The 21,456-nt window shown below is 42.7% G+C and overlaps 1 protein-coding gene across 2 annotated transcripts; it reads left to right on the forward strand.

Moving 5' to 3' along the window:
- Window positions 1–11,002: 11,002 nt before the first annotated feature.
- LOC143175387 (uncharacterized) lies at window positions 11,003–12,462 on the forward strand. 2 transcript variants are annotated; one of them, XM_076374075.1, is made up of 4 exons: window positions 11,003–11,203; window positions 11,272–11,634; window positions 11,984–12,172; window positions 12,391–12,462. In XM_076374075.1, the coding sequence occupies exons 1-4, from the start codon at window positions 11,188–11,190 to the stop codon at window positions 12,435–12,437; spliced, it is 615 nt and encodes a 204-aa protein (XP_076230190.1). In that variant the 5' UTR covers window positions 11,003–11,187; the 3' UTR covers window positions 12,438–12,462. The 2 variants fall into 2 exon arrangements, with proteins under 2 accessions (XP_076230190.1, XP_076230189.1); XM_076374074.1 differs by having other exon boundaries at window positions 11,984–12,394.
- The last annotated feature ends 8,994 nt before the right edge of the window (window positions 12,463–21,456 follow it).

Consider the following 21,456-nt stretch of genomic DNA (forward strand, 5'->3'; position numbering starts at 1 on the left):
TGCCGTGCACGGGGATCCGTGGGGTCGGGCGTACAGGCTCATCTTGGGGAGGCTCAGGCCCCGGGCCCCCCCAAGGACGGAGAGTATGGACGTCCGGACACTTTCCACCGTGGTCCGGACACTGTTCCTAGAGGGGGACGGTACGCCCCGCCTCTACCTCGTGGACCGCCTTATAACGTCGGCATTGGCCGGCGCGCGTTCGCGGGCATCCGGTCTCGATCCGGGTGCCGGGGGGTGGTCGCGCGTGCTCGAAATCGACAACGAGGAGCTCGGGAGGGCGGTTAAACGCATGTGTTCCAAGAAGGTCGCGCCTGGGCCGGACGGATTGCCGGGGCGCGCCTGGGACGCGGCGATGGAGGTCCTCGCCCCGCGGGTGAGGCGGTTGTTTAACAGCTGCCTGGCCCGCGGGGAGTATCCGCGGGAGTGGAAGGCGGCTCGGCGATCCTCATAGCTAAGCCTGGGAGGCCTGCCGGGATGCCCTCGGCGTATAGGCCGATTTGCTTGCTCGACGAGGTGGGAAAGCTGTTCGAAAGAATAGTAAATTCCCGCCTCGTCGACCACCTGTCCCTTCGTGCGCCGGGACTGGACATCGACAACGCCTTCAACACGCTACCCTGGTGTAAGATACAAGAGGGACTAGAGTATCTCCGGGTTCCCCTGTATCTCAGGAAGGTCATCTCGGCGTATCTCCGGGATAGGTGGATTTTATTCACGGATAGGGACGGCAGGTCTCACAGGAGATCAACTGACCGCGGGGTGCCCCAGGGATCCGTCCTGGGGCCCACTTTATGGAACATCGCGTACGATGTAGTTTTGAGGGATCCCCTCCCGCCGAACACAGAGATCGTCTGTTACGCAGGCGACACGCTTCTGTTGGTCGGCGGGACGGGATTTGCGACGGTCAGCCGAGTCGCGGAAGTGGCGGCATCGGCGTTGTTGCGTTCTATCCGCGGGTTGGGCCTGCGGGTGTCGCCCACAAAGACGGAGGCGTTATGGATGTACCATCGGTCCCGTCTGGACGGCCCGCCGCCTGACTCGCGGATAATGGTGAGAGGGGCTTCGGTCCGGGTCAGGAACCAGATGAAATATCTGGGACTCGTTCTGGACAGCCACTGGCGGTTTGGGCCCCATTTCGCCCAGTTGTTCCCCCGGGCTTGGGGGGTGACTTGCGCCTTGGCGCGGTTGCTCCCCAATCTTGGGGGTGCGGCTGGGCGGGTGCGACGGCTGTACGCGGGGGTGGTGCGTAGTATCGTACTCTACGGCGCGCCCATCTTCGCCGACGACCTGGTGGCGGACAAGCCTACCCGGCGCCTTTTGGGCCGGCTGCACAGATTGTCCGCCATCAGGATCGTGAGGGGATACCGCACCCTCTCGGGTGCAGCGGCTGCAGTCCTGGCGGGGTTCCCGCCCTTTGACCTTCAGGCCGTCGCCCTACGAGATATTTATCTCCGGGCGAGGTCTGAGGCCGGGGGCGGGGGTACCGCCGGGGAATGGGACCCGAACACCCTGGGATCCGTATGGAACCCCAGGGACCAGGTCTGGCGGCGTGTGTGGGAGCGCTGGCGACTCCGTCTTTTAGACGAGGAGTTGGCCTCCCACCGCGTCGTTGGGGCTGTCTTGCCGAGCTGGGAGGCTTGGCGGGACAGCGGTGGAGTGCCGCTCACCTTCCGCGTGACAGAGGTGCTGTCCGGGCATGGCTGCTTCGGAGAGTATCTGTGCCGCATCAAGCGGGAGCGTGATGCCCGATACTGCCACTGCGACGGGGACCAGGACACGGCGCAGCACACGCTGGAATTTTGTCCAGCGTGGGCTGACGAACGCCGGGTCCTGGTCCGCGCCATCGGGGGGCACCTCTCTCCAGCGGCGCTCATTAGGGCCCTGCTGGAGGGGGGTCAAAAACGGGGGGCCGTCGTCTCCTTTTGCGAGCACGTGATGCTGCAGAAGGAGGCGGCGGAGAGGGTTAGGTAGCGGGACTCCCATCCCTCTCGAATGGATGGGGGGCGGGGTCGGCGGCGTCACCGGGCGAGAAGTCCGGGGCCGCCGGCTCCCCCACTTTAAGATTCTGGCCGCCGGGCCCGGGGTTCCGGGACCCACGGAACCGGTGTGCCAGAGGGCCCAAGTCGTCTCAAGTCGGGGCTAGAGGCGGCTCTTGCACGGGCTCTGGGGAGGGAAGAACGCAGTCGGAGTGTTCCCGCTGCGACCCGTGATCCGCGGGGGTCTTGCTCGCGTTTTTGCTGCATGATGTCTTGCCATGCAATTAGTGTTTCGAATACTAGTGTGTCGTGTTGGCTTATACTGGGCCGGGGGGTGGCGCTGAGGGTAAATGTTAGTTCCGGCACACCCCCTGTTATGGCCGAGGCTGGAACACCCCTGGAGCTTTAGTGAGTAAGAATCTCACACTACCCCTCGCCAGCCCCAATGGTGAGGGGTGCCTGATGCAGGTTATCCAGGGTTAAAAAAAAAAAAAGGTCGGGGTCTGCAAGGGCCCCAATGGGAAGTGGATTGGTTCCACGACAGGCATACCATTACGGCCTTCTTCTTCCCTCCGGTGTCGACCATCGGGTTGGACTCACAGGGGCAGTGGTACAGCCTACATCGCAGGCTAGGGGTGCGCGTCCGGGGGCCTGACGGAAGTAGGGTTCCGTCGATGGAGACTCGGATCCATCGGCCGAACTCTACTTCCTAAAACTGCTCTCACTCCACCTCCTCGTGGTGGTCCCTGGGTACTTCACCCTTTTGGGGATGCTAACGGGGTGAGGGGACTCCAGACGAAGTAGCTCCGATGATGCGTCAGGCTGTACTGGCTCAGGCTCAGCCATGCCAGGGTGGCTGACGCGGAGGGGTGAAACCACCTCTGGAGGAGACGGAGGTTTTATGTACCGATCTTGGCGAAAACTTCAAACATTATGATGAGCAACCATAACGGAAAGAAAGTTTACGGTGCAGGGGGCTTCGGATCCCCCAGTACCGGCGCGGAGCGAGGATCTCGACCGGGCCCCACCGCATCGTTATCATACGACCGGAGGTCGTCAGGGGTGGGCAATTGCGCCCCTGGCGATGCATTGACTAGCAGTTCGCCAATTGCCGTTCCTGGAGCGTCAGCGCGGGCTGACGCAAAGGGAAGTACGCGTCGCGTTACTCGCGCCATAACACAATCGCTGAGGGAGGGTCCCGTCTCCCTCAGCGAGATATTCCGCGCACCGTCGCCGTCGTCTTCCTACGACCGCGACGTCGCGAGTTTACTGGGGTGGAACGATTCGAGGCGAAGCTCATTTAGTGCCACCTCAGTCGCCTCGTCCAGTTGCACGGACAAGGGACGAAAACGGGTGTCCGAGGGACCCGCTTCCGAGGAGGATGGTGACAGTGGGTCGTCAATTCGGAGCACCGGCTCCCGGGCGAAGAAAAAATCTGTCTCAAAACGCCAACGGCCCGCGGATAGAGCGTAACGCGCAGGCCACCGCTATTTCGGCGGCCCGGCTGGTCTTCCGGAAGTCCGTTCCCCCGTTCAGAACCAGTATGTCATCGGCGCAACAAACCAGTTCCGAGTCCGGCGGAAGGGTCTTCCTTAACACTATATCGAACCCGATATTCCTACAAGCAACGTCCAGCGCTGTCCAGCGTGGACCACGTGGAGGTTGAGCCGTCAGTTTACGCTTGATCCCCAGCGGGTTGGCTTCAGCAAGTGCTTTCGCCGTCGAACCCTACAGCCACGGTGCCGAAGCACCGCCCACGCGGGCTGTCAGGACTTTTTTTCACGCCGCCTAGCAGCGTTTGGGGAAAAGGGAAATGTACGAGTGGCCGTGATAACGCCGAGCGCCGGGTTCACGGGGGCTGGGGGGGGGGGGGGGGGCGAATTTTTCCCCGACCGATCCGACCCTTCTTTTAGCTGAAGGATCCCACGGATTACTTCAGCCACGATCAGGAATGCGGTTTTGCATATCATCGTGCCTGGGACTGGGGGCCAATGTTGGTCGTCATGTTTAGGGGATACTTTCCGGAGTTTAGTGCGCTCTGTTCGAGGCAGAACACTGGAAGGTGTGCCTCGGAGTATCTCCCTCCTGCTTGCCGCACCGGCAGTCCGGTCTATTAGTCAAGCCCGCACTATGAAGCTTGTCCGCGAAGTCACCGTGTCCCGTAATGAACTAAGATATGTAGTAGTTCAATGAGTACCATCCCATGTTGTTCACCCGTTTCTGAACGTCCGGTAGGAGGCGGCGAGTATATCTCCCGTAGGGGGAGTTGTTCCGCCGCTCCTGCCACTCTCGCAGCAGGAGCACGGAAATTTGTTCCTCGACAAAATCACCTCCAAGGTTCTGCTGCGCTCCGGTACAAGTTGTGGGTAGCTGGTCCTTCCGCGTTATGTACAGCAGAGTTGCGCGCCTGACGTAGAGGTCAATGAGGAGAGTGCCTGCAAGCATAAGAAGTGCCTCAGAGGAAACAGTGCCGTAGACCTTGATTACACGCAGGAGAGCGTGCCTTTGAGCTGTTAACAGCAGGGAGGTTTCCGAATTCATTAAGGACTACTAGATCTTCCTGGGCAATTGCCCATTCCAATTTTTCGCCTCGCTGGCCAGCTGCGGCGCAATGTCATAGGGTAGACTTCGCTTTGTCGTCGGCCGCGATAATGATTCTACGTCCGCGGAGGGAGCGGCTTATCTGGGTTATTCTCTCAAGGTATCTTTCGATATCATGAGAGTATTTGAAATATACGCTGACGAGGTACAGTTTGCCGACCGCTTGCAGAAACTTAATCGCGAGGAAAATTCTTCAGCGAGGATTACCTGGTGGCGCGGATGATTCAGACTATGAGACCTTGTCTGATATCGAAATGCCGCTGCCTGGGCTCAGGCCCACCCGGATCCAAAAGTTGACGCGTGAGGTCGTCAATCTCGAGCGTTGTGCGCTGAATATCTGTGCGCACTTGAATAAGAGTCTTCGTGATTGGAGAAGTGGCGTGCGATTGCACTACTCTTCTATTCTTGAAGCGTCTAAACGCTTTAAATCACCTGAGAAAAGGACGATAGTTGAGCTGACTCTGCAGCGGGAGTATCTGCTGCGCTATTTGAAGGAGTCAGAGCTAACACTATGCGTGGAGAATCCAACTGCCGCCACCACAACCTCTGACCTCAATAGGGGCATAGACCCTGTTGAGTCGCTTCGCTACAAAGGTCCTTCTACTCTAGACTCTATGCTCGTGATGCTATTCAGTGAAGACCCTGGGATGGTATTGAGAGCTAAACTTGATTTAGCCTCAACCGAAGAAACGCGATTCCAGTACTCAGCCGATCAGGTTGAGAAGACGCTCGTAAGATTATTACATCTTGTCGGAGCTACAGGCGAGGAGTTTGTACACTTCGCCTCCGGAACATTATCGCGCGTTGGAAGAGCCTCCACCGGCTCACGCTGCCTATGCGGGCTCGGGTTATCAGAGCTTCCTTTCATCCCTATGCATGCCTGTCGCTTTAGAGCGTGGCTGGATGATATTGGACTGTTGTCCAACGGGGCTAGACCATCATACGTGAGAGGTTCTTTCTCTTGGAAGAACGTGGCTCTTCTCGGAATAACAACATCCCTAGATACGAGGGCTAGATCCCTCGCTTTACCTGCTTCAAGCACCATTACTTCTGGCGTGCGTGAGGCTTCTACGTCACAACACGCCGAGCGGCCCTCGTACAATGGTCCTCGCTGAGATGCGACAATTCAAGAGTCGCGAGGTTGGGGTCGCGGATCGCGATTCCTGCAATGGCACGGTTGCCAAGCTTTGCTCCGGTGACCGCCGTAAATTTCGTGAGGCAGATAAATTTGCCCTTCACGTTGTGCGGCTCCTTCGCAGTGCATACTTTGGCTCATTTCGATCGAAGCGATCCGAGAGTCACGGAGATTCGATTGTACGATGCGAAGGGATCGGTTAAGGGTAGTCGAGGGGCGTTTATCAAAGACAGTCGTGAGACTTCCGGGTATGTCGTCCACCGACTAATGGAAGTACACGGTCGCTGAAAGAGAAGGTGTGGGTGGGGCCGGGGAACTTTTCTCGCTAGGACGTGACGATGGCACGGGTGGTGGGGGAGTATCGGCCACTGTGACTTCTTCCTTGCCGGGTCGGGCGAGGAAGTGCTCCTCGCACGCTTCCGGTTATCGGTTCCGACCGACATTCCATCACAGACGGATGTTAAAAAATGAAGATATGTGAAAAAATGAAAATATGCGAAAAAAATTAAACGTGTGAAAAATAATTGAATCATTAAAAATAAATAAATTAATAATTAAAGGAAAAAATAAATAAATTGCCAATAAATAAATTAAATTAACTAAACAAATAATCAATTAATCAATCTATCAATCAATAAATTAATAAATTAATAAATTAATAAATAAATGAATAAGTAAAATACAAGAAAGAAAAAGGCTGAGGTACTCGGAGTTCGAACCCAAACTGGAAGCAAACGCGTAGCATCGCGTCCCCTGTAAATAATAAAAATTCCTATAAAAGTTTGCCACTTACCTTTGCTGTCTTCTTCGCGTACGACACTGCCGCTGGCTCCGGCTGACGCTCCTTCCCGTCAACCGGTATGTCCGGTCCAAGATGGCTGCGCGGGTGTGACAGCCTAAATTCCCAAAAATCGTCGACGAATCATCGATCTATAAGTAAACACCTACATCCGCCCTGATAAGATATGTATTGGTATATATGTCCAACCGAAACCGCGCCTCGCCAGTCTTAAATTCTACCTCGGACCGTGCGCGAGAACTACGCATCAAGTAATATTAACACTATTCCTACCGACACTCCACGTATACCTATTCCTACCGCGACCAGTCAAATGACTGCTCTTTAGCAAAACTTATATTTTTTAATATAGAATGACAATAATAGCCAATTTGACAGTATACAAATATAGTTTCTTCTATTTAGAAGTGTATAATTTACATTTTATTCGTTTTCACCGCATTTTTTACAAATAGGTTTGCCGATTGTACATTTCCCACACACGTACTTTTTACATTTTTGACAGATTTTATTAGACTTATTGTTTGTGCAATATTTTATTTGGCATGGTTTCCGTTCGCGTGAACCTGTACTTGTATTTGTGACGGGTGTTGCTTGATTTTCTTTGCCTAACTCTAGTTCTTTTTGATATTCAATGACAAGTTCTTCTGCAAGTTGAAATAAAAATTCCTGCCTCGAAATTTCTTCTCCCGTGGATTCTTCATATAAAATCCATGCATTTATCCCGGCTAAATCCAGGATATTGAAAAATACCTGTAAAGGCCATATCTCCGACATTTAGATTTTACCGATTTTACCGAGGCCGATAGGCGAGCGAGAACTGTAAACACTTGAAAGTACCGTAAAGCAGTCCCTGAAAGGCACTGTTTGGCTAAAATCATGCCACAACTGCATTACCTTTCGTTTGTAACGACTTTATAATATCGGAATTGAGTCTTTGAGAGAATACTATTACAAAAAGTCAAATGACCGGTCGTGGTAGGTAAGACAGACTACAAATTTTTCTCAGAAAATAAATAATAAAAAAAGATGTGAATATTGAAAAATGATTTATACATATATTTTAGGAAAAGTCGTGAAGTATAAAGGCGAATCAATTACGTTGTCTATAGGAAATTCTAATCGAAATTTTAAAAACAGTCATTTGACTGCTCGCGGTGGGAAGATTACATTATAATCTTGTGGAATAAATAACAGTCGCTTAAACTACGGTTCAACGACTGACATTTTTTTTTATATTTGTCTTGAATATTTTACGCGACATTTTTGGCGATCCTGCCAGGATACTGTTGATCGCTCTTCGGAAAACTGACCAAAATTATCTTACTACGTGTGAAGATTGGAAAATCAGGGCTACGGCTACACCTGAAGACAAAGGACAGTATCATGAACCTAGAGATTACCGGAACTCAGAGCCAATTCTACGGAAAAGTTTACTACGGAGAGTTTACAAGGTAAATACTGGATTCTTTCGTAACATATAGAACGAAAAGAGTAAGCTTCCCTAGTCAAGACTCAAGTTCGACCGAGGGTTCTATTATATCGATACCTATGGTGCAACATAGTAAGAAAGAGATTACCGATTCAGCAAATACTATTGGAGCATCTATGGACAACAATCTGCAAGCTATTCTAAATGCTATGCAAAAGCAGAATGAGAGACACGAAAACAGCATGACAGAAATCCATCGCATGCCACATATGGCTAACGAGGGAAACCACAAAAGGGCAAACGAGATCGAAATACTAGGAAAGAGCCTAGTAAAATTACACGTAGCTGGGAGCCTATCCGCTTTAGATTTCAGTGCTCTCATGACCTAAGATGACAGCGTTCATACGGCACAGACCACTAGAACGACACTACCGCCTAAACCGAAAAAACAACCAGGCCCATTAAAACGAGAGACCTCAGAAGGTGAAGATTCGGAAGAAGAATTACAAAGACCAGAAGACTATACTAATCTACGCCATTCAGCCAAGTACGCTATACAGTTTGTACCAATACTAAAGGGACGTGATGATGGGGGAGTAGAAGGTTTTATCAAGAAAATGCGTAAAATTCGGGCAAAGTGTAGAGAACCAGGGGAACTATTGGATTTAACCACTTGCACTAAAAAGACGTGCCACGCACGTCGAGATGCTTTTATTTTAAAACCGCGAGCGATGTGTACACCACGTCGATAGTCATCGCAGAAATGAAAATAACGTGGTCCACGCGTCGCATAACAACCAGATTGTTTATTTCTCGAGCTACAGCTCCAAAGTGCACGGTGTCTCATAGTAATAGATTTATAGTTTTTTCATCGTATCAACCCATATTGTAAAATGGAGAATAATAGTAAACTCAGTGATATTGTTTCGACAAGTGCAAAGAGAAAGCGATTAGTTATTACATTTGATACTGATACAGATAGCGACTACAAGGAAATTGTTTGTCCTGTTGGGAAGCGGCGTAGAATTATAGTATCTGATAGTGAAGAAGAAAGTAGCAGTGAAGATCGTGAACTTAATTTTACATCTGAAGAATGGATATGGGAAAACAAGGAAAACAATAGCAAAATTTGGTAGTACTCACGGATTCCTGGAATGAACATAGAAATGGCAGAAGGAACCATAGCTTTGCAAATGCTAAACCAAATTTTACCAAAAGACTTTTGGAATATCATTGTTACAGAAAGCAATCGTTACGTGAGTCAAACAATAGGAGATACAGCCCGAAAAATAAAACAATCTGAGGAAAATTGGAGGGATACGAATATTGATGAAATTCATGCTTATTTTGCGTTATGCATCTTGATAGCATAAGTGAAAAAGTCGAATGTCCAATCCTATTGGTCAGGAGGAAGTATTATTGAAACTCCCATTTTTCGAAAAACAATGCCATTACGGAGATTTATGCAACTCTCCCATTTTTTACATTTTTCCAATAATGAAGTTGTGGATAAAGATGATCGTTTGTGCAAATTACGAAATATAATCAGGTCAAGATACAGTGAAAAATTCAATCACCAGTGATTCCGAAAATGTTACCATGTTTATGTGCACACCAATATCCAATTTTGGACACACCTTGTTTTTGGATAATTGGTATTCTTCGCCAAATCTGTTTCAAAAATTACAATCCATAAAAACTAATGCCATAGGAACAGTTAGATGTAACAAAAAAAATTTGCCGAAAGATCTCGCAACAATAAAGCTGAAACGATTAGAAGCTATATCAAGATCGTGCAAGTGTATTTTAGCTGCAAAGTGGAAGGACAAAAAAGATATATATTTCTTGTCCACAAAACATAAAAAAATTCAAATGATGGAAGTGGAAAAGAAGAGATGGAAAACTAATAACATCGTTACAAAGCCCATCATCGTTTTGGAGTATAATGATGGCATGGGTGGGGTAGATCTCCAAGATAGCTACTTATCTTCTTTTTCACTTATGAGAAAATACGTGAAAAGTTATAAAAAAATATTTTTTTACTTAATGGATATTGCACTTTTCAATGCTTATGTTTTATTTTCAAAGAAATTGAATGTATCAAAAAGTAAAAAATACGCATTTTCCAAATATCGATTAGATGTGGCGCAACAAATTTTAGAAAGTCTATGTATGCCTGAATACACAAAACGTGAAAGATTGTCTACTGGTGACATACCACTGCGTTTACAATCAAAACACTGGGGCCATTTTCCAAGGAATATTCCACTCGCAGAAGCTAAAAAAAATCCCCAAAAAAGGTGTAAAGTGTGTGCCAAACATAAAAAACGCAGCGAGACTACTTGGGAGTGCAAAAAATGCCTTGTGGCATTACATATTCCAAAATGTTTTGAAATTTATCATACAGAAGTAGATTATTAATTAATAAAATGCTATTGTTGTCGTGAGTATTCATTCATATCCGTGTAAAGTTCTTTATGCACAAAATTGAATTAATTTAAATGAAAAAAATCGAAAAATATTTCATTCCCACAGGGAACCGAACACCCTGGTCTACAGAGTTCAATTCCAGAACGTTACCCTCACGCCATTATTCAACTTGGTGATTAGTCTGATTAATACTCTACTTATTGACGTGATAAATATTTAATAACGAATATCTAAAAAACTATTGAGTATCTGGCCTTATAATGGTATATATTCATAAACAGGAAAACCAAATCTACCAATATGCAAAGTTTCAACGAAATCAGTGACCCAAAGGCCTTGCACACTCCTTGTTAGGTGCTATCTTGTCACAAGAAAGACATCCTTGCTGTTATATCTTGAGAACACTCAATCCTCCAGAGAAAAATTACTCCACGACAGAGAAAGAGTTATTAGCTATAGTATGGGCAATCAAGAGACTTAGGCAATATTTATTGGGTAGAAAGTTTATTATTCGTACTGACCACCAAGCTTTAAAATGATTGCATAATTGTAAAGACGCATCTTCACGGTTGATGCGATGGAGACCTAAGTTAGAAGAATACAAATACAAAATAGAATATATCAAAGGAAAAGATAATACCGCGGCTCATGCATTATCTAGGATTCACGCGATAATTAAAAATGAAGAATTTAAAGACAAAGTAGTGATTAGTCACGAAATTAAATTTGCAGAATGGAAAGAAAAACATAAAGTACTAAGCATTAAACCAAACGATAAGAATTTTTGTCCAATTAACATCAGAAATTTTAGGTCCTTATGACGAAAATAAATGGTTAGCTAAACTTATAGAATTAACGCAGGAAAATAATAAAATAGGTTTAACGAATTCCTTTTGTGCAGCAGAGAAATTCTTGCTCAAAAGAATACTAACTTACATCAACGATCAAGTTAGAGAAATAACTTTTGCCGATGAACCAATTTATGAATTAACCAACGAAGAAATAGATAGGGTATTAGAAGAAAATCACGACTTAGCAGCTTACCCAGGTATTCAGAAAACATATAACAAGATTAAAGAGCAATTTAAGATTCCCAAACTAATGGAGAAGGTAGAACAGAAGGTTAAAGAATGCGATACATGTCAGACAGAAAAATTAACTAGAGTCAGGAGCAAAGAAGAACCAGTAATCTCAGATACTCCAGAACAACCTAATGACAAAATTGCTATGGACATTTTGGGGCCACTTCCAAAGACTAAACGAGGTAACCAATACATCCTTTCAATCCATGATGAATTAACCAAATACCTTATACTAGTCCCTTTGAAAACTCAGCAAACAGAATCAATTTGAAACGCATTACTAAATAAACTATATTTACATCTTTTCCGCTCCAAAGAAAGTTTTAACCGACCAAAGACAGAATTTTATTAGTGATTTGATGCAACAATATGAAAAAGCATTTAGTATTAAACACATAAAAACTACTAGCTTCCACCCACAGAGCAACGGTTTGTTAGAAAGAACCTATGCAATCACTAAAGACATGCTGAGAACATCTCAGAAAGAGAGGAACGAAGAATGGGATGAAATATTGAATTTCTGTTGTTTAGCATATAGCACAATTATACATGAAGCCACCGGTTTCACTCCATTCGAATTGACTTTCAGTCAGAAAGCCAATCTTGCTTCCTCCGTAACAGCTAACAGTCAACGGACGTATACAAAGTACAAGCTAGAAAAAGAGAATGGGATTCTGAACTGCAACATGCTAGGAAAACATTACAGAAAAGCAAACAAAGGTACAAACGTGATCAAGAGAGAAAAATTATTAAAACTCAAACGATATTCAGAGTGGGCGACAGTATGCTTTTACATAACGATCATAAAAGTAACAAATTGGGTACGGAATGGTTAGGGCCATACATTATTCAGAAAATTAAAACTCCTTATTATGAAGTTCTAATAGATAATAGTATAAAGAAAATCCATGAAAACAAGTTAAAATTGTATTTTCCAGGACAACCAGCTTTTTCGCCATCACCTGGCACGTCTCGTATGGACTAGAGGTGATACCGTTACAAACAAACTGAATATTCCATGAGAAAATTGAGAAAGCCTATCTATATAATAACAATGTTTTGGGTTAGATGTAAACGATATATTTACTAAGCATGAGAATTCAGAGAAATTAGTAGGAGTATAGGAGGAACACTGCAAAGGATCTTGTACATTATCAGATGAAGTAGAAGCAATCAAAAACAAAATGAAGAAATTAGAGAACTTACCGTTGCAGTTAAAAATCATTACACACAGCAGCCTTAGAAGAGGATTGTTAAATGCAATAGGTTCAATATCAAAATCACTGTTCGGTACATTATATGATGACGATTTAACATTAATTAATAAGAACATTGATAAATTATTCAATGAAGAAAATCAGATGAAGCTTATAATTTCCAATCAAACAGCTCTCATTAGGAAAATTGTGGATTCTAATAGCGTAAAACAGATAGATAACATGAGCATAGAATTGCGGACAATAGAGCAGAAAGCTAAACTAGATCAATTTTTGACAAAATATCTCATTAAAACCGAAGCAGCTATATGCGATCTATACTTTTCTTATGACGAACTCTTAAATACAATCACTTTAGCAAAGCAGGGAATTATTAACCCTCAAATCAGTGAACAAGAAATCTTGAATCTTGAATCAAAATCTTGAATACTGCAATTATCCCCAAGAGAGAAAACTTCTAATTCGTTTTAGACATTGCAGAGTTAAATGCGTTCACAGTACATAACAAATTATTCTTCAAAATTTCTATTCCATTGATTCCAAACTTGAAGTGGGATGTAGACCGCTTATGTCCAATCCCAAGCAAAAGGAACAACGTATTCATGATTCCTTTGATCGAGCACCAAGTTTACTTTCTTGCTGGATTAAATTACATTAATGTAGACAACGAATATTTGATACAACACTATAAAAGGAAAGCAGGTATCACTATGTGTAGACAAACCCAACCTATTCAAGCAATTACATGCGTATAGGAGAAACACGATACAATGCTTCATTTGAAATCAAAACAAAAAAAATTCCAGTTTGAAATACCTCTGATTTTGGAGCAATATTAGACACTTTAGAAGGAACACCAAAGGTAATGAGTAATATAAATGGATACTAAAGTACTTTAGATCAGTTACAGGATAAAATAAATTCTCTGAATTTCTCGCATAGATAAACTAATATTAAGAACTGGTCTATTTCTATATTACAAGTTATAGGATATGTATCTTTGGCGGTAGTAACCATATGGGGATTATATAAATTAGGAATATTGAATTGTGTAAAGAATTGTATACCTTCAAAACTATGTGTGCGTTTACTTTGTTGTAAAATTAACAACAACACTATAGAAAACAAGATTGAAACCAGTCCGCAACCAATGGCATCAACCTCTATGAACATCTACGCAGAATTACCACAATATTCATCTACTTCCAGCGATACCAATGAAACCATATCGTGTTGGATGCCAGCCTGCTGTGACACATAGTCATACAAACATGTTCGCTTCTGTGACAGTCATCCTCGCAACAGTTGTCCTTTCCCTAAATATTTTCTATTTTTCCTGTTTCTATCTTATCTTCAGCTGCCAAAAACTCTCACCTCCTACTGACTCATCCATCTACCTTGATCCTCGAGTCATCCTCACCCTATCTCATCCCCACTACTCCTATTTTTTCTTTTAAAAAGGACTAAATCGACCCTGCGAGTAGACTTCATTCAATACCGTCAAACCGTAAACATCAAAATTAGATCTTGGTCGTATACACAGTGTAAAAGGCGACCTCACCACACGTCGAAAACCTTTATAATAAAACCTCCCTTGAAATAATGAAATGTTACACTCATTTCCACGACTGGGAATACAACAATTGTTCGAACCAAGGCATGTTAAACTCCCCGAATCTATTCTCAAGAGGAAATAATCAAAACTTGGAGGACCACGTTCAATCTACAAACGGGAGAGTGTGACAGCCTAAATTCCCAAGAATCGTCGATGAATCATCGTTCTATGAGTAAACACCTACATCCGCCCTGATAAGATATGTATTAGTATACATGCCCAACCGAAACCGCGCCTCGCCAGTCTTGAATTCTACCTCGGAACGTGCGCGAGAACTGCGCGTCAAGTAATATTAAATCACGAATGTAAAATTTTCTGTTACATTATAATCTTGTGGAATAAATACCTTTTTTTTATATTTGTCTTGAATATTTTACGTGACACGGGCTTGGCGCCAAAACTTCCCGCTGCAAAGATGGCCGCGGTGAACTGGCGCCGAGAGTTGCCGCCAACCAAGATGGCCGCGTCCTAGCTTCTATGCTGTGACGTCACACGCCTCGCACCTCGAAGTTTCTTCACTGAAAATAACTACAATCCCGCACTTTTGTCACGAAAATCCGTCAGCACTCTGTTACAGCACTTGAAACGAAGCACTGACAGCGATATTCCCGTGCTCGGACGCAAGACGCGAATGATATTCAACGAAAACCACACGACACGCGCGATCTACACGTGGCGTTCACGCTTCCGCACTTATTTCACTATCACTCCTCGGTTAATCCAGTAAATTGTTCTGTTCTTGCACCACAACACTCGCGAGCACTCCCGTAACGCGATTATACACGCAGATTATTTAATTTCGCGACCTTTACCGCTTTTCTTCAGGTCACGTTAGCACGGAGCGACGTACACGAGCACGTTCTTCCTCAATGGCCGCTTCCTTGCTACTGAGCTGTTACGACCCGCGTCGTGACGTCACACGCGCCCACCTCGAGTCTTTTTCACCGAAAGTAACAATAATCCCACACTTTTGTCACGAAAATCCGTCAGCACTCTGTTACAGCACTTGAAACGAAGCACTGACAACGATATTTCCACGCTCGGACACGAAACGCGAATGATATTTAACAAAAACCACGCAATGCGTACGATCTATATGTGGCGTTCACGCTTCTGCACTTATTTCACTATAACTCCTAGATTAATCTAGCAATTTGCACAATTCTTTGCAGGTGACAGTTGATGTATCAAATATAAACGTTTTAATTCACTGCTGAAGAACACGTGGTAAAAATAATATGCACTGCACCTATATAGTTCATTCCACAATTTCATGGAAATGCTACACAGTACCTTCATCGAAGATACCATTGATGAAAGCAATAACAAAAGTAAATGAGTAAACACCATCACATTTTATTAAACTAACGACAGTCACTCTAATGGCACATTATATTTTGAAATTGACTGGCAACGACGAAACGAGTTCTTACTTTCTCTCTAACCTTAGTCTATAGATGATACATAGAAAGGCAAAACTATTGCACAGCTTTTACGCGCGTATTTTCAAAGATAAAAAATATTTTGAAATCTAACAAAAACTTTCTTAAAAAATATAAATGCATACTTATTTTAAAATAAATTGTACTATAATTCGTGTATTAAATAATTGTTATATTAAATGCTAATTGTTAAATTAATGCTTTAGTTACTTTAAACTATATGCATAGAATGTACTTTATATTTATTAAGATTTCATTCGTATGAATCTATCTGTAACAACAGTAATAATGTTATTTAGATGATATGGATGTCAAAATAAATTATTGCTATTAAATATAATTTGTTGCAGTTATTCCGTATGCCAAAGAAGATACATTATAAATGTACTCATTTTAATTTCTTATTCATTAGAATATTACAATAAGAAAAGGACAACATGTTTATGATAAACACGGGTAAGTAGAAACTTCTTCAAAGTGGCTGGTACAACTCAAGAAATAAATTGCAATCTAAATTTAATAATAGGTTTATTTTGATAATAGATTTACCTCTTTTGACTGTGAATTGAACATAATTTAAAAAACTTTTAGAAAATACACATTTTTAAATTATTCAGTAGACTCAGAAAAAATATTAAGGGCTTGAAAACTATTATTATTTTAATGAATTAAAATTGTCTTACAATTTCTATGGAATATAAAAAAAGATACAAGTGATCGTATGATTACGTTTTGATTCGGTCGTTTAGCTGAATTTAAAAATAAAATGATTTAATAATATGTACACAATAATGTGTTAGTTTAATATTAATTTTATATTATGGTAGAATAAATATGTATTTCTTTAGTGTATACTAAAAGTGTATATTACAATCTTGGCTAAAAGTAGACACATCATACAATATGAATTATTTAATCATTAAACAATACGATAATCACTATACATATATGAGATATTTATTATGTGATTTGTCAAAACACATTTTTTGAAATTTCATATTGTCGGAATGTAGAGTGTTATTTAATATTCGCGACAAAGATGTTTACAAGTTGTTTATTTGCGTAGATGAGTGTTCGGAGGCAGAACGGGTAATGTGTTGTAATCTAATGTAATGTAATGTAAAAGGTGCTTCCTCGCGCCTTTCCGCTTTATTTATCCTAGTCTTCGGAAAGGCGTTACCCCTTAGAAACTTCGAGGATGGAGCTAGTTCCCTTCTCCAACGTCGCCTCGATTTTTTGGTAGGGGAAAAATTGTGCATTTCTAATTTGTAATGTTTTTTCCGAGCCGCGCTGACCGTGCGGCCGAAGAAGCCTTAACGGGACATGGCTGGCAGCGTTTATGGTAGGGTAGCCTATTCAGCTATGCACGTGTAAAAAGTGTAAAATATTTTCGTCGACTTACAAACTTTAGGGTAGGCTTAATTGCCTATACCTAAACGTCTGTAAGCGGTCAACCAACGCTGCGAGCCACGTACCGCTACACATATTTTAAAAAATTTGTTTGCTGTTTGTGACAACACTTCAGAGTTCTAAAATCCAAAATATTATTCATTTTTAATTGTTGTACAATCAAGGACATTGTCTTGAAGATAAAATTTTGGTAAAACTAAAATTTAGTTTACTTTGAAATTTAAGGTAAAACTAATTTCGTCAGGTATTAATTGTAAGAAGCAAATAATAGTATTGCGAATCAAAATGTTAATATCATGTTAAAATCAAATGAAATTTTGGCATGTCGATAAGTATATCTTGATTATTTAATTGTTTCATGAGCATTATTTAATCTATGTACAAGTGTTGCAGTATTTATAACAATTTGAACTTTCAGAATAATTCTAAAAGAATGTTTAAAAGTGTATGCTATCGTATTTATTTTCTATGGAAGTTTAAACTATTACTAATAAAAATATTACAATTTTTAGTTTAATTCTGATTTTAATTATTAGAGGTGACCATAAGTAATGCCGTTTCTGGAAACTAAAGTTTACAAATTTTTTGAATCATACATAAAACGCTCAGTTAATAAGTTCATTCAGTACACCTTCCTAATTGGAAAATGTTTTACTATCTAAAAAATGCTGTAAAGATCTAAATAAATGAAAATCGGATGTGGCTAAATTAGGAGAGTACAGCGAATATACCAAAGATTCCCAGTCAAATTCTCTGATTTTTTGCTGCGTGATTTTTACGGTGTGCGGTCTTGCATTGTCGTACGGCAATATGACACTCTTTCTGTTAACAGAAGCAAGATTTTTTTTTTACAATTGTACTGCTTAAGCGTGTTAGTTGTTCTCAATAAAGGCTAGCAGTAACAGTATTTCTGGGTGTTAAAGGTTTAAAATGAATAATTTCTTACAAATTCGACCATAAATGCAACATTTCATTCGCATGAATATTCAGTTTTTAAGTTGCCATTGGTGTATGGTTTGGATATAATCATTATGATTTCCGCTTTGGATTATTATATGTAACTTATTTTTCGTTCCCTATAAATAAACGATCAAGTAAGATCTCTGCTTTGTGTCTAAGGAGTAACAAATTGCATATAGTAACTCATTTTGCTTGATTGTCTGCACAAGGACATGCGGAAGGGATTTAGAATGCAGCGAGAAAGAAGAAGTCACTGCGGATATCTGAGGTCAGATTTCTTGTCAGAATGGCTGAGTCTGTAGGGTTCTTCCCAGATGAGTGAAGGTTGGAATGAGTCAGAGTGGATGTTGTACATCACTGAACGGATGAGGACGTATGCCTGCAAAACAGTTTGGGAAAACGTGGAGTGTGAATGAAGAGCGTTGGGGACAGAGTGGATGTTTTCGGGTGACCTGGGTTTATTGCCTAGGAATTTTGCGTGGCTATGGGTAACGAGTGAGTGAGTGACTGAGTGTAAAAAAGGATGGAAGAAAAGGGAAAGACAACGAGGATGGGGACCGGGAAAACTTGAGGGAGTTGGCGAGTAACCCTGAGCGAGTGAGCGAGCGGCGTGTTTTCATTTTAGCGAGTCAGCGAGTTATATTGAAGTAAAGTGTTCTTCAGATTCTTGTTATTGTTACCTAGTGAGTGTATTTTTTCTTTTTTTATTCCCTACCACGGCAACATGTAGGATTTTTAATAAATAAATCCTACAATATGCATGTAATTACTATAAAAATATGTAATATATGTTGGATGAATGGTTCGTTGTGCGGGCGTGCGTAAGGGCGACCAGGTCATAGTGCGACGGACTGGCACCGGGATGTTTGGTAAATAGCGTGACTGCGTTTGGAAAATCTTGAGTAGCTGAAGGAATACGAGGAAGAGTGTCTGGAATCGAGCGACTGGACCATGAGAAAAGCGTGTAATATACGCGTGACTGCGTGAATTTTGACCATGGACGAAAGATGCGAGTGAGAAGGATGCAAGGGTGAGAAAGACAGAGCGAATGGGGGTGTGTGTTAAAAGCGAGTGGGAATGCGTGCGCGAGGAACATTTTGTGCGAGGTAGTGGAGAGAGACGTTAGAGCGAGACTTTGTGAGCGAAACTTTGCGTAATCAGCCAGCGAGCGTTTAGTGATGTCTAAAGATCTTGCGACTTGTAAGGGAATATCCCATTACATTGAGGACTCTCACAGGATAATTCCTATAACATTGGGGGCTCGTCCAGGATAGTTCCTATAATATTGGGGGCTTGTACGGGATAGACCCTACATATATGTACATTCTTAAGTAGTTAATATAAATTAATACTACTTACCTTTTACTCTTTTACTTCCACTATGGTAGTCTTGCCCTAATGTTTTGATCAGGAGCAGTAGAATGACGATGTCGTCGAGGTGATTCTGAGAGTGTGGCTCAAGGGAGAAAGTCTCACTGGTTTTGTAGCACCGGTTTTTTATTTAGTTGAACTGAATACAATATTGGAGTACAGATGCCGAAGTGTCGCTCGTTTAAGGAAAATTGCCTCCTTTCTTCCGTTCTTCCTCCGTACTTAAAGGATTTTGTAAAGGAGTGGGTGAAAGGGAGTCTGGGAGAACTGAGGGCTGCAGCGATATGGTGGGGATGCAGTTTTGTAATCTTGGAATTTCATCGCAGCAGTCCCTGAATTTTGGAAAAGGTGAATTTTGTCACCGGAATGCATAAATTTGGTATTTAAAAGAAAAACTGGATAGCTAAAAGGAAACAGGGATTTGCAGGATACATAATTTAGGTGCACAGACAGGAGGTTGCTTTAGGTTCAGAGAAAAGGCAGAAGATTAGAATGCAACCTCGGAAAGGACTTCCACTTAATGATCCCCGAATGAGATAAAAAGGGTGTGTGGTGATGCCTATCACAACAACGACAAGCAAAAGTTTCAATTTTGGCATCCGACTGGTTTATTTAAAAGCTTGGGGTATTTTATAGATAGGTTGGGCAGAGCAGTAGGGATTTCGTATCTTACCAGCAGAATATGATACTGACGTTGTCCTGCTGAAACATAATGCCCCTCTGTTAGTTAACTCAAACTGTTTGTTGAGCTTTGCAGTTCGTTACGACGATGCTCTGGCTCAGTTTCAGATTAGTGATGCTGAGCCTGAATGAAATATGATAAATAATGAGATTTTCGTTGTTGTTGTAACTGGATCGATGTCGATATGTTAAGTTGTGGAATTCTTGATGAGAAATTCCGTCGATATGTGTTGTTGTGGAACTCTTGTTTAGAAATTCGCTGATATGTGTTAAGATCTACCCTTAAATAGGTGGCTGGAAGGGTAGCGTCGGGGGATGAGACACGCGGATTGGTTGTTTCCTGGAGTTCTACGTTTTGGACAGGGAGGAGGCCGTTTTTCCTGGTTGGTGACAGTTGGAAAGTTGACCGCCTCCAAGTCCATCGGTCACCTGCAGGTAACGAGAGTACCTTCGCGTGACGTCATGGACATTCCGCGTGCCTCGACCGTAGCAGGTAAAAACCTGTATGAAGCGCCTTAACCCTAATAAACATGCAAAGAGTAAATATCTGAAATGTAAAAATGCTAATCCTCGAACAGCTGAGGATGGTTGTTGAAGGTAATGGTCGATGGCTTCATAAAGTTATTTGAGCTACGATCCCTTGCAAGATTTAGAGGAACGTTGACGTAACGGTGTTTCAGTTTGGGACACCGAGCGTCAACACTGTTTGTGGTTGATTGTTTGCTTTGGTTCATTTAATTATGAACAGTATAAAAAACAATTCTCCTTCAATCCCACTAAATGCATACCAAATCCTTCTTCGGGTGTAAATTGGCTTTCGCACTGGTTGTAGGGGCATCACTGCGCTTGGTCCATGATCTTTTACGCTTAACGTTGTTATAGACAATCCATTTTTTATTGTCTGTAACTATGCGTTTAAAAAATGGATCGATTTCGTTGCGCTTCAATAGAGAATCGCAAACAAAAATTCGATCTATTACAATTTCTTCCGTTATCTCAGGCGGCACTTATATGTCGTTCTTACTAACCATTTCACGTTTGCATTGTTGACTGGTTGATTCTAAGAATTTATTTGACCTCTCAAGTTATTCTACGCAGGTCGTTTTCAATTAGCGCCAATATTTCATCGTTATCAGCCTTAATCGTCAAGAACGTGGTGCATCACTAACATTAAAATTGTTTTCACGAAACTGTCTGAACCACTTACAGCACATGATACACGGAAATAAAAAATCATAATCATTTATCTTTTACCATTTTTACTGTTTAACAAACTTTAAATAACCCAACCAAACCACACAATTTTCT

This window comes from Nomia melanderi, unplaced genomic scaffold (assembly GCF_051020985.1).
Source record: "Nomia melanderi isolate GNS246 unplaced genomic scaffold, iyNomMela1 scaffold0078, whole genome shotgun sequence".
NCBI classification, from domain to species: Eukaryota; Metazoa; Arthropoda; class Insecta; order Hymenoptera; family Halictidae; genus Nomia; species Nomia melanderi.